Source organism: Ursus americanus, chromosome 2 (genome assembly GCF_024610735.1).
Source record: "Ursus americanus isolate L20-20 chromosome 2, mUrsAme1.1.p, whole genome shotgun sequence".
Lineage (NCBI taxonomy): Eukaryota > Metazoa > Chordata > Mammalia > Carnivora > Ursidae > Ursus > Ursus americanus.
The window spans coordinates 42,280,919-42,294,300 of NC_142128.1; the positions used below are offsets into that span (position 1 = coordinate 42,280,919).

At 53.6% G+C, this 13,382-nt stretch overlaps 1 protein-coding gene across 4 annotated transcripts; it reads left to right on the forward strand.

The window, feature by feature from the left end:
* Positions 1–211: 211 nt before the first annotated feature.
* Positions 212–13,202, forward strand: SLC25A44 (solute carrier family 25 member 44). Of its 4 annotated transcripts, none has more exons than XM_045784204.2 (4): positions 212–365; positions 4,696–5,333; positions 10,662–10,789; positions 12,880–13,200. In XM_045784204.2, exons 2-4 carry the CDS (start codon positions 4,709–4,711, stop codon positions 13,069–13,071), a joined length of 945 nt encoding a protein of 314 aa, XP_045640160.1. In that variant the 5' UTR covers positions 212–365; positions 4,696–4,708; the 3' UTR covers positions 13,072–13,200. The 4 variants fall into 4 exon arrangements, with proteins under 4 accessions (XP_045640160.1, XP_087711245.1, XP_087711240.1 ...); XM_087855119.1 differs by lacking the exon at positions 12,880–13,200 and adding an exon at positions 11,125–11,361; XM_087855114.1 differs by lacking the exon at positions 212–365 and adding an exon at positions 4,052–4,153 and having other exon boundaries at positions 12,880–13,202.
* The last annotated feature ends 180 nt before the right edge of the window (positions 13,203–13,382 follow it).

Consider the following 13,382-nt stretch of genomic DNA (forward strand, 5'->3'; position numbering starts at 1 on the left):
AAAGGACACGCACGCGCCGTAGAACTGAGGGCATGACGAGGCCAACAGAGGCGCGGCTTCTGCCCGGATTCAAGATGGCTACGGGCCCCGCCCATCGCCTCCTCGGGGTTGGGGGAGGGAGAGGCTCAAGGCTCAGCACGCCATTGGTGGAGTTTCCAGCGGCGCAACCCCGCTCCCCGCAGGGGGCGGGAGTGACAGTGCCTCAATTTCCGGTTCCGGCAGTATCGGGAGCCGGGTCGAGATGGAGGAAGATGCGAGTGGGGGCCGGCGGTCGTCGGGCATGGAGGCTAGAGTGGGAGCTGTGGCCTAGGGGTCCGGGCTCGGAGTTCGCCTCACTCGCGGCGGAACCGCCCTGATCGGAGGAGGTAAGAAACCGCCGGCGCGGGGTGCCTGACGGCTGAGGTCTCCGAGGACCTGGACCTGTCACGGTGGCAGGGGGTGCCTGCGGCTCCGCGGGAGCCGGCCTCGCAGCTCCGGGGCTAGGGAGCGACTGCAGCCAGGCGTCTGTTCCTGTCCGAGGAGCGCACAGCGGAGGGAGCGGGGCGAGAGGCGTGGCACGGTCAGGTCCGAGCCCCGGCCGAGGGCGGCTGTGCTGGGGGCCAGGGCAGGCGCTGCATGGACGGGTGTCATGTGGTGGCTGTGATGAGGGATCACGTGGGTGTCTGTGGACGACCACGGGACAGCTGGGTGGGACCTCACCGTGACGGAGGGAGGAGATGGCCTCGAAGGAGGGGTCGGAGGCATCGCGGGGACCTCTCCTGCAGAGCGGTGGGCAAGCCTGTAAATGTATCCGCTCGTGCGGGAGGAGGTAGCTCCCAGGATGCAGAGTAATCGATGAGATACAGTGGGAGAACGGAGGGACAGAGGGGGAAGCAAAGATCTTGTTTCCAGCTGAGAATGGGGGACCCCAGCCCATGGGTGTGGGTCCGGAGCTGTAGAAGGGGATTTGCTTTGGTGGGGATCGCTGGCCGGAAAAGCTCTGCCTGCGTCTGGTAACCATCACTGGGCCCAGTTCTGGTGACAGGTCAGGATGGAGTCATAATATGGTCCTGGACTCTTAGAGTAGCTGTATCATTGTTACGATAATGCTGACAGTCCTTCATATTTAAAGTATTAGATTTGAAGTTAAGATTTCTAGTAGCCCCGAATGCTGTTTTCCAAACCCTGACACAGGTGAATCACCCAGAGGGCTTGTTAACATGTTGGCACTTATTCAACAGGGCTAGCCTGCAACCTGAAATTCTATATCTCTGACAAGCGTCCAGTGATGCCCGTGCTGCCGGTGTGTGCGCCACTCTGAGCAGCCAAGATTTAGAGCAACGTGGTCTAGCAGAACTTTCTACAATCTTAGAGATGCTTTGCTGTTACAAAACGCTTTCACACGTATTGCCTCCCATGAGCTGCTCCACACTATTATTTAGCTGTGGCAGGGCTGACTGCCCCGCTTCCCAGTTGAGGAAACTGAGTTTCAATGAAGTGACATGGTTCCAATCGTACCAGTAAGTAATGGAAGTGGAACTCAAACTTGGATCTCCTGGGTTATGGGTGTTCTTTCCACGGCATGACCTGGCCTTCCGAGTGGCCCTGCCTTGTCCCGAACCAGAATCCTATCTCAGAACCTAGTTAATAGTCTGGTGTGATGTTTCTGGTTCAGGAAGAGTGCAAGTGGAAGGGACCACCAATCTGTCTCTTTCCCCTGAGGGGCTGGTAGTGGAGGCTCTGCCTCTGACATCTTGTTTGATGACTTCAGGGCATCCTGGGTCATCTGTTGGGTCCCCAGAGGAAGCACTTCAACCTTTGTGCCCGAGCAGTTGTTAAAAGATGGGAGGAAATTCAGAATCGGAGCTGTGCCACAAATAAGGGTCTGGGAAAGAGCCACGAAGAACGGGGGCTGATTGAGTTGGGAGAAGGGAAGGCTGGGGGAAGTGTGCGTATAGGTGTCTGCCAAGAGGATTTTCCAGCGGGTAAAACAAGAGGAACTAGTTTTGATATTTCAGCAGGAAGTTTGGAGGTTATGTAACAGCAGATTGAGATCCCGCTTTTTAGGAGCAGCCCCACCTTTTGAAGGGGTAGAAGGAGTGAGTACAGGGCCCTCTCGCCTTCAGCTGTACAGGCTTCTCCCTCTGAGGCATGACCCTTAGTGGCTTCTGTCACCATGGCAACAGTAGGAGATACCTGCTTTGGCCTCGGAGTCCCCCCTTCCTTCTGGGAATTTAAAATCAACAGGCACACGTAAGCGACGGAGGAAAGCGGAGAGCTGGGCTACTGCGTCCTGCCTTAGGACTTATCAGGAGATACTGGTACTTTGTGATCCAGCTTGACAAGTTGAGAAGTGCCCACAATACCAGGTCCTGGAACAGAATCCACTGCTCTGCCTTTCTGTCCTGCTCAGTACACAGTTTGCACGAGCCCAGTGGGAGGCCCTCTTGCTTGAGCCCTGTTGTATCTGTCCTGTGACAACAACGTGCTGGCCAGCCACTCAGCTTGGTTAGTCAGTCCACCAGCACACTGGTAGAGCACACGCAGCTCTTGGCTTCTCTGGAACGAAGCTGAGAGAAATGTCTGGTCCTCTGCAGGGCCGGGAACTTATGCTTAGCCCTTGGGTGACCAGCCACCATTGGGCATTAATGCTGCCTCCCACAGGTGGGAGTGACTTGGCTTTGGACTGAACAGTGTGACTTGTGCTGGAACTCCCCACCTCCCATGGGGTAGAAGGCATGGTCAGTAGAGGAGAAATCCTGGCTCATATCCTGCCTCCACCACTGACCAGCGGCGTGACTTTGGACCTGTTCCTTTTATCTGATGCGGCGTCCTCATCTAGCGGAAGTGTCTAACTGTGCATGGGTTAAGTTGTAAAGATTACATGAGGTGAGAGGTATTTGGAAAATCATGACCTTGGAACCCTGGATAACAAACACTCCTGACAGGGCAGACAGTGACCACCTTCTCTTGACGGCGTCAGAGGAGAGGACTGCCGGGCTTGGTGGGTTTCCCCATCTGAGGCTGGGGAGGAGGGGCCACTTTTGGCCCCAGCAAGTGACAGGACAGCGTTCCTTTTGCTCATTTCTCACATCCCACGTTTTGGCCAAGCTGGTTGCTCTAGGCCATTGTCGGCTGCTTTCAGGGTTGACATGCATTCCTGCTCCATCCTGATGGCTCTGCCCTCCGGGGGTTCCTCCCTCTTGTCTCCCCTGGAGGCTGAGGTTTTCCCTCAGCACAAAGGTGCTGGGTTTGCCCTGCAGGCAGCCTGGCTCACTGTGCTTCTCCCCTGACTTCCATGGTAAAGCGAGAAGCTGCTTGGGCTACTTGGGACCTTTGGTTGGGGAAGGTGGTTGAGGATGGACTCTGTTTAGACACTTGACATGAGGCTGGCCAAGGCACTGGCTTCGGGAACATTTCAGCTTCTAGAGTTGTCCCTTTAATGTGGCCACCTCCCTTCCCAGCCTGTCGGGATTTCTCTCAAAGCCTGGGGAGCCCCTGACTTCTCACTGCCAATTTCACTTCCCCGTTTCCCCTCTGGCTGAAAATGTCCGGTGTCCTACCCAGGAACACATTACGTTGTCACTAAGAGTACGTCCAATGTATAATGACCTGTCGTTTGACAGTTCTTAAGTTGGAAGCTCCTGACTTCATACAATTATTGCATTAGCGCTGGTTTTGTTGGAGAGCTTAGGCAGTGGTTACGCTTACATCAGAGTCACATTACAGTACTTTGCCCTGCTTTCCTTCCCTCTGTAGCTTACATCCATTCCCCAGAGGGATGCTGTTGTCTTTGGGAACAGACTGTATGTTTCTTGAAGGCAGAGTCTGTATCTTCCTTGTCACATGAATATCCCCTCATTATACAGGACAGAGGTTATGATTTCTGTGCTGAGGGGAGAAGGGCCAGGCATGTCCTCTACCCTGTGGTTCTCAGCACTTCAGGGAAACCACTTAGCTCTCTGCTGGTTCTTTCCTTTCTCTAGAGTGAGTTATCTAATAACTAAAGAGGACTCTGACCTTTGCCTTGTTCCTAACTTTCTAACTCCTTTCCCTGGAGCTGGGGGGGGGTGCCACACTTTCTCTAATGCGGACTGGTGGAGAGATAAGTGTCGTGAGTGTGGGTCAGGGGAGCTCAGAGGGGCCAGCACGGGGAAGCTCGAAGCAAAGTAAGGTGAGGCAGCTGGTAAATGGGACGACAGAGGCACGCTGCTGAGGGTCAGAGGTCAAGGCAGTGCCTCCCCAGTAGTATCCAGAATGGAGCACTTACTTCCCGTCAGCACATCCCTTTATCCCACTTGAAGGCCTGGCATCCCGCCGGGTGGTCTCCACAGCACCCTGAGTCTGCCTGGGGGAGCAGAGGAGGAGCACAGGCTGTGACTCCAGGGCCCGGCAGAGGCAGGGACTGGAATAGGTGGTTTGATCAGCCTGGGCAGGGAGCCACGGTGGGCATGGGGCCACAGGAGTCACTGAAGGGAGGAGCAACTTCTGGAATTGGGGAAGGGCTGATAAAGGAGAGAGGAGGGGGCGCCATCCTGATCCATGAAGGAAGACTCAGGCGAGAGTCGGCCAAGCCGGACTGGGTGGAATCTAAGCTTTGGGGAGGTGAGTACCCCAGGAGATGAAGCCCGAGGACGGGGTTCAGAGCCTGGCCCGCGGGGCGGCGTGAAGCTCTGGCCTCCTTCCCCACATCCTCCCGCCTGCTCCCATCCCCAGGTCTCCAGGCGCCATGGAGGACAAGCGCAACATCCAGATCATCGAGTGGGAACACCTCGACAAGAAGAAGTTCTATGTGTTTGGCGTAGCGATGACGATGGTGATCCGTGTCAGCGTCTACCCGTTCACCCTCATCCGCACCCGGCTGCAGGTCCAGAAAGGCAAGAGCCTCTACCACGGGACCTTCGATGCCTTCATCAAGATCCTGCGAGCAGACGGTGTGACTGGCCTCTACCGGGGGTTCCTGGTCAACACCTTCACCCTCATCTCCGGCCAGTGCTACGTCACCACGTACGAGCTCACCCGGAAGTTTGTCGCTGACTACAGCCAGAGCAACACAGTCAAGTCGCTGGTAGCTGGCGGCTCGGCCTCCCTTGTGGCCCAGAGCATCACCGTGCCCATTGACGTGGTGTCCCAGCACCTGATGATGCAGCGCAAGGGTGAGAGGATGGGCCGCTTCCAAGTGCGCGGGAGCCCCGAGGGACGAGGGGTCGTCGCCTTTGGCCAAACGAAGGACATCATCAGGCAGATCCTGCGGGCTGATGGGCTCCGAGGCTTCTACCGAGGCTACGTGGCTTCCCTGCTCACCTACATCCCAAATAGTGCTGTCTGGTGGCCCTTCTATCACTTCTATGCAGGTAAGAGGGGGCCGGGAGAGGGGGGTAGAGGGCGGGCCTGCGCCCGTGGCTGAGATGCTGTGGCTGTGTACGCGCTGGAGTGGAAGATTTCATGGGACAGTGGGCAGTTCATCCAGCAAACGCTTGACCCCGAGAGGGTTCGCGCATGAATGAGACACGGGTTCTTGCCTTCAGGGAGCGTATTTATCGTGGGGGGACTCAGACGAGTAAAGTAGACGACTCTAGAACATCAAGTGTGTTCTGGCTGCCTTACAATCAACGAGGGTTAGTGGAATTTTGGTAGAGAATTGGAAGGTGAAGAAGGAAAAAATTCATGGGATATTTGGGATTTGAAGATGAAATTTCAAATTTCAGATGAACGTTTGAGTTGGATGCCTTTCCTCAGTGTTGTTAAATTCAAGGTGTCGTAGAGCCTTGATCCCCTCCACTCCTAGAATGTATTTTTGTTCATCAGACATTTTACTTCTTTTGAAGTATCTCCCAGAAATGGGCTACTGGGTCCAAAAGTAACATTTTTAAGGGCCTCAGTAAACATGTTGCCAGATTTCCTTCTGGAAGGGCAAAGCGCATTGCTAAGAGCAGGGCCTGAGTGTGCCTGTGACCCTCGGCATCCACAGCTTTGGGCAACCGGCAGACTCCTGTGAGGACGGCCTCTGCTGGAAGCCTCCCCGATCCCTGCTGCGGGCCCCGAGCCTTGGCAGTGGGCGTTCTGTCCAATCCATCTGGGACCTTTCTAATCAAATTTCATAGTGACTTCCTAACCTGTAATCATTCTGTCCCTTCAGCACTCCACATTTGTGATTCTTCTAGTTTCCTGACCGTACCTTCCTCTTTATTGCTTGCTCTGTGTCTCTCTCCTATTTAACGCCGTGTTTCTTCTAGAATATTTGGTAAAATTCTCATACCCGGACTCCACCCTTGACCCTTTGCATCAGATCCTTTGGAAATGGATCCTGGTGATCTTAATGTTAAGAAAAACTCGAGGAAATGTGAGCATTTTCTCTGGCGTCTGTCTTTGCCCTTCTCTCCTCATGTGATTTCATTTACAATTGACTTGTCTCTTTCTGCCATGTCAGAAAATCTGTGTCCATCCCCAGACTAACTCTCCGGGGCTCTGGACAGACACTCTGACTGTCGGGCCTCTCAACTTGGATGCGTGCGTTTACATCTGAAACGTTACTCGGTGAACTGTTTTTCATCCCGAGCTAGTTGACTCACTTCCTTCTCTCCACGGCCACGTTATTCTCCACGTCACTGAGACTGTCAGTCCCTCTTCCTCGTCCCCACGTCTGGTCCTGGTGACCCCAGAATGTCTTTCCCTACTCTGTCCCTTCCTCCTGCCCTCCCTGGAAATCATGGCTCAGTGACCCCATCTCTTCAGCCTGGCTTCCACCTCCCTGTAAAGGGCTCCAGCCAGGCCAGGTCACGCACGGGGCCCTCCACTGTGCGTCGTGTCTCTCACCCCTCTTTGTTCCTCTCGGCCCTCCAGGCGCACCTGCCCTGTGAAGCCGCGACATAGCTGAGTGCTGCTTACTGCCCCCTCGCAGCTCTCCACATAGTCCTTAACCCAGATGTGACCTTTCGTCCTTTGAGCCCCCGTGACATTGCTTGAAGCTTTCTTTTTTTTTTTTTTTAAAGATTTTATTTATTTATTTGACACAGAGACAGCCAGTGAGAGAGACAGCCAGTGAGAGAGAGACAAGCTGGGGGAGTGGGAGAGGAAGAAGCAGGCTCCCAGCAGAAGAGCCTGATGTGGGGCTCGATCCCATTTAACGCCGGGATCACGCCCTGAGCCGAAGGCAGACGCTCAACGGCTGAGCCACCCAGGCGCCCCTGCTTGAAGCTTTCTTCAGGCGGCTGTATCGCTTGCCTTGATGTTACTTGTATGTGCCTTATCTCTTCTACTGTGTGGAAAGGTTCCTTTTTTTTTTTAGTGCATTTTTTCCAGCTTTATTGAGATACGGTTGATTGGGAAGTTTCTTGGAAGGGGGAGGAAACTAACATTTATTAAATATGTGTTACCTGCCGGATAGGCTCTGTGACACGTGTGCTTCGTAAATATTTGTTGAATGAGTAGATGGGTTCTTGTCATTCCCTCTTGCTTAAAATCTACCAATGATGCCTTCTGGGCATTTAGAATAAAATCGAATGCGCCCGTGGTCAGCGCAGGTGTCCGTGATCTGGCCCGTCTGCTGCGGCAGCCCCGTCGTGGGCCTCTCTCCCCTTGCTGTGCTCTATCCTCCCTGTCGTCTGTTCCTGAAATACACCACGCTGTGTTCTCACCTCTCCACCTTTGCAGGTAACATTCTCCCCTGGCCTGGGGTGCCCTGTTTCCTGTTGTCTGGGTGGCCGGGTCCTTCTCGTGCTCCAGACCAAGGCCTACATGCCACCTTTGCACAGAAGACTACTTCACCCAGTTGGAAAAAGGGCTCTTTCTCTTTTCTTTTGCAGCTTGTTTCCTTCATAGCACTTGTCATAATTTGCGATCATTTTATCTTTGATTCACGGCTCCCTAATTAGATTTTGAGTCCCATGAAGGCCCTTCCCTGTTCATTTCTCTGTTGTATGTCCTGTGCTCACCACAGTGCCTAGCATCCAGTATTATTAAATAAATACACGTTTATATTACTGTCCAAAATCATGTAGCCAGGAGGGGAGGGACTTAAACCAAGTCAGCCTGGGTTTATCTTCTGCTTTGCAGATAATAGGTGCCCAGTAAATGCTTGTTGAATGAATAATGGAGAGCAAAGACGTGGAGCTCTTTCCCCCACTCTCTTGCTTTGTTTTCTCATCCTCTCCCGAAGTCCCAGGAGAATGGCATGTGTGTACGACTACAGTTGGAACCTGGATCCTGCTGTGGCTTGCAGGCCTGGGGGCCACAGTGCAGACAGGCCCATGGAGGCTGGCAGTGCCAGGCCGGATGCCACCTCCCAGTGGCTGCAAGACGCTTCCTTCTTAGGAGAAACAGGACACGGGTGAGGCGGCGCCAGCAGGTCACTTTGTCTCGGTTTGTGCTGATCCTGGGGAGGGAGGGGGCTGACTGGCAACCAGGGCAGCGGTGGTTCTGGCCGGCGTCAAGGAGTCCTGCCGTGCTGCTGGATTTAGAGGCCCTCACATCTGCCTCGCCAACCCCCACCTTCCTTCTGTCTTCTCATCTTTCAGTGGCCACAAATTACCAAAACTAGGGGCATGAGAAAAAAAATTCTTAAAGGTTCTATGGCTACTGAACTGTAGAGAGAAGACTGAGAAAGTCTTTGAGATGATGAATCTCTTTTACATCCAACCTCATTCAGAGCCAAAGCCAAAGCTGTTGCAGTGGCTTCAAGGCCCTAATGACTTACCTCTCGGACCTCCTCTACTCTTGTTTCCCTTGCTCATTGTGCTCCAGGTACATGGGCCTTGCTGCCCTCGAAGATTTAAGGCACACTCTTGCCTCAGGGCCTTTGCATAGGATATTACGTCTGCTTGGAAAGTTATTTCCACAGATCCGTAGGGCTTGCACTCTCCTTCAGGTCTTTGCTCAAACTTCCGCCTTCTTGGAGAGCACTTCCATGACCACCGTGTTTAAGACGGCAACCCGTGCATTCCCAACGCTCGGCATTCCCTATCTCCCTTCCCTGCTTTATCTATCTCTACAGGAGGCACACGTCATCTTCTGATATCGCTATATCTTTTGCTTTTCTTTTTTTTTTAAAGATTTTATTTATTTATTCGACAGAGATAGAGACAGCCAGCGAGAGAGGGAACACAGGCAGGGGGAGTGGGAGAGGAAGAAACAGGCTCATAGCGGAGGAGCCTGATGTGGGGCTTGATCCCGTGACACTGGGATCACGCCCTGAGCTGAAGGCAGACGCTTAACCGCTGTGCCACCCAGGCGCCCCTATCTTTTGCTTTTCATTGGATTGTCTGTGTTCCCCCAGTAGAATGGAAAACTTTCCAAGAGGGGGATTTGAGCTTGTTTATTCGTCCTCGGGGCCTGGGGTGGCTGGCGCAGGGGAGCTGCTCAGTGAGCCTTTGCTGAACACACAAGCTCTTGTCTTTCACCGCTAGAGAGGGTAAAGCTAACGGTTCGGCTGCAGGGAGCTTCCCAGTGACCAGGGAATGGGTGAGTCTGGGTCCTCTGCCATCGTCTCCATCAGCATTTTGAAAAATGAGTTTTTCTTTCTTGATGTAGCCTGGAGAAAACATCTCACTGTTGGATATGACTTTCTCTTGTGTCATTGTTTTTATTTTAAAACACATTCACATGGGGGGGGGGGCGCCTGGGCCACTCAGTCGGTTAGGCATCCGCCTTCAGCTCAGGTCATGATCTCAGGGTCCTGGGATTGAACCCCACACTGGGGAGCCTACTTCTCCCTCTCCCTCTGCCCCTCTTCCTGCTTGTGCTTGCTCTCTCGCTCCCTCTAATGAATAAATTAAAAATCTTTAAAAAAATTCACATGGGTATATACATAATGGAATATTAGCCATAAAAAAAAAATGAAATCTTACCATTTGCCACGACATGGATGGAGGTAGGTGGTATAATGCTAAGTGAAATAAGCCAGTCAGAGAAAGACGAATGCCATAGGATCTCACACAAATGTGGAATTTAAGAAACAAGACAAAGACAAAAAGAGACAAACCGAAAAACAGACTCTTCACTCTGGAGAACACACTGCTGGTCTGCTGGTCACCACAGGGGAGGTGGGTGGGGGCTGGGAAACAGGTGGAGGGGATGAAGGTGCTCTTACCGTGATGAGCACTGAGTAGTGTATAGAATTATTGAATCATTATATTGTACACCAGAAACTAATATAAGACTGTAAGTTAACAAACTGGAATTTAAAAAATATAATAAAAAGATTCACATGGCTCACAATTCACAAGGTAAGGAAGGGGATGCAGTGAAGAGGCTCTGCGCCCTCTGTGGTCACCTGCTCCTTCCTCAGAGAGCCAGCACTGCCGCCATTCAGTGCGCGGGAGAAAACGGGCCCTGCGTGCGTTCCTGGCTGTGAGTTGAGAGTAGAGCACAGGCATAAGGTTTTTACACCAGAGAGGATTTCTGTCCATCAGATGAAAGGAATTGACAAGCAGAGGGTTCTGAAACCCCTTCTCCAGAGGCATCTTCTGTTCAAAGTGGGCGATTACCCAGGATGGCTTCCAGAAGGGCCCTGAGATTCATCAGTTTTGTTGGTTCCGATGAAAGCAAAGGAGAGAAGATGGGAGTTCTGGGGTCTAAGGAGGCTGAGAATGGAGAGGGTTCATCCTTGTTGGGCATAGAAGCAGCATGAGGGCAGACTGCCTGGCGCCTTATGTCTTGAGGCATTGTCTTTCCCTCGATTCCAGAACAGCTCTCATACCTCTGTCCTAAGGAGTGCCCACACATTGTCTTTCAAGCCGTCTCGGGGCCCCTGGCTGCGGCCACCGCTTCCATCCTCACCAATCCCATGGACGTCATCCGCACCCGAGTGCAGGTAAGACCAGCTTCTATCCCGGTAAGGAGGGTGACCTGCGGGCTCCCTGGCGGCCCCCTGACCTCTCTGTGTTATGGCCTTCTAGTCCAGCTGGCCTTGTCCTGGTCAGGCAGGCCCCTTCCTGTGTCAGTTAGCATCTGCAGAAACCAGCTGAGCACATCGAAGCACCTAGTATTTTCCTTGTGGTGTCTGCTGCCTTGCACACCCTGCCCGTCCTTGCACACCCTGCCCCTGTCCTTACGTGACCTGTCCTGTCCTTGCCGTGCCCCCCTGGCTCCTCCCTGCCTTGCCGCCTGTCAGCATAGCCAATCAGACACCTTTCCCTTACTTGGCAGGTTTGTGGTCTTTAGAAATACATCCATTTCATGGGGCGCCTGGGCGGCGCAGTCGTTAAGCGTCTGCCTTCGGCTCAGGGCGTGATCCCGGCGTTCTGGAATCGAGCCCCACATCAGGCTCCTCTGCTGGGAGCCTGCTTCTTCCTCTCCCACTCCCCCTGCTTGTGTTCCCTTTCTCGCTGGCTGTCTCTCTCTGTCAAATAAATAAATAAAATCTTTAAAAAAAAAAAAAAGAAATACATCCATTTCAGTGAATTCCCTAAGTCTGGTTTCTCTGCTGGGCTGAGTTCTCTACAGACTATTCTTGAGTAGGCCACACAGACTGTGCCTTGTGGACTCAGCAGAGACGCTGACAGAGCCCTTGGTGGTGCTGTCCAGAGATTACCGTCCCTGTCTTCACTCAGCTCAAAGATAGTTCCCTAGTCCAAGAAGATAGAATCTGAATAGTGGTGTGTAACATACAAATGGCAGGCTCTGCTGTCTAAAGCTTTAGGTGCAGAGAATGGGGGATTCTGATGTCTGAGGTGGGTAGGGTAGGAGGACAGCTGTCCAGGAGAAGTGAGGTCACTGGTGAGGGCAGGAGGGGAGGAAAAGAAACTCAACAGTTTGGGGGTGAAGTCAGCTTCCCTGATACCAGGATGCTGGGATGGATGTGGCTGGGAAATCTAGGTATATTTGTCCCTAGGTATATTTGTCCCTAGGAAAGAATGCCCACACACTTTTGAATGAATAAATTGGCATCTGATTGGTTTGCAGATAATAAAGTGCACAGGTTCCCTCCTCATTCTCTTCTGAGGCTTGTTTTGAGTGTTCCGTGAGGAGATCCAAGGGAAAGGACAGGGGTCTGCTTCCGAGGCACTCCTTGGTGGGGGGAGACAAATTGCATGTGACAACTGGAGGCCTAGGTGGAGTGGCCCTGACACCGCTGTGGATACGTGGGAGGGCGGGGGGGGGGGCAGAGACAGGCAGAGGAGAGTACTGGAGAGGAAGAGTAGAGTGTGGAGGAGGCTACTACGGAATTGGTGGGGGGGCAATGCTCTGAGCCAGAGATCACCTTGTGAACATCATCCAGTCCGGGGAGGCATGGCAAGGAGAGCAGGTGTCCCGCACTGGCTGAGGGTCTAAGTGGGGCGAAGTGTGTTTTGGTGGCAGGGGCTGGGGGCCGGAGGGGGGGGTCACGGGAAAGGGGCAGGACTGTTGAGAAGGAACAGAGAAGATTCCTGCCTTAGCCAAACTTCCAATGTAGCAGGGAACGTGGGTCCCAGGGTGTGGGGGGGTGACGGAGTGAGGGGAGGACTCCAGCCATGGGGACTGAGGGACTGAGATGGTCCAAATGGAAATGACAGAGCGGCAGGGCCGCGAGTACCCGGTCTCCCTGAGGCCAGAGAGATGCACCCAGGACAAGGACTCCAGCTGAGTGGCTTATGTAAGGATGGTAATAACAGCTCGCAGTTATGGAACACATGCGCCTGCCAGTGTTGACCGCTCAGAACCCCCAGGGGCGGGTATGCTCCAGCACCGTTTTACATTTGAGGGGACTGAGGCGCAAAGAGGTGAATACATTCCTTGAGGTTGTGCTGTTAGCAAGCTGGGGAGCAGAATTCAACCCAAGCAGGCTGGCACCAGAACCGACATAAACCCCTGTGCCACACTGTCCCTCAAGCACAATCCAGGCCCTGGACCCCAAGGCAGAGGGAGCCAGCGCTGAGCGGCTTCGACTGCAGACCGTGGCTCTCCGCTGTGTTGCTTTTCCAGGTTGAAGGCAAGAGCTCCATCATCCTGACCTTCAGACAACTGATGACAGAAGAGGGGCCTTGGGGCCTCATGAAGGGCCTCTCAGCCAGAATCATCTCAGCCACGCCCTCCACCATTGTCATCGTGGTGGGCTACGAGAGCCTCAAGAAACTCAGCCTCCGACCTGAGCTGGTGGACTCAAGACACTGGTAACCCGTGGCGGGGAGTGAAGCCCGCTGTTTGCCACACTACTCTGAGGCGGGGGCAGCGTGGGGAGGGCAGCACCCCCCCCACACATGCCCCCACCACATTCGCAGCCCTGCCCTGGGACAGGGTGGCCTGTCTGGGACAGGGCAGAGACTGAACTGCTCTTGCTGAAGAGGCTCCACACCTGGACCCCCTGCTCCCATTATTTTTTATTTTCTTGTCAAACTGGGCTCCCTCGCTCGGTCCCGGTCCTCAGTCCTGTCCTAAGGAAACCCGCCGTCCCCACCAATCCCACCCCACCCATCCCTTGCGAACCC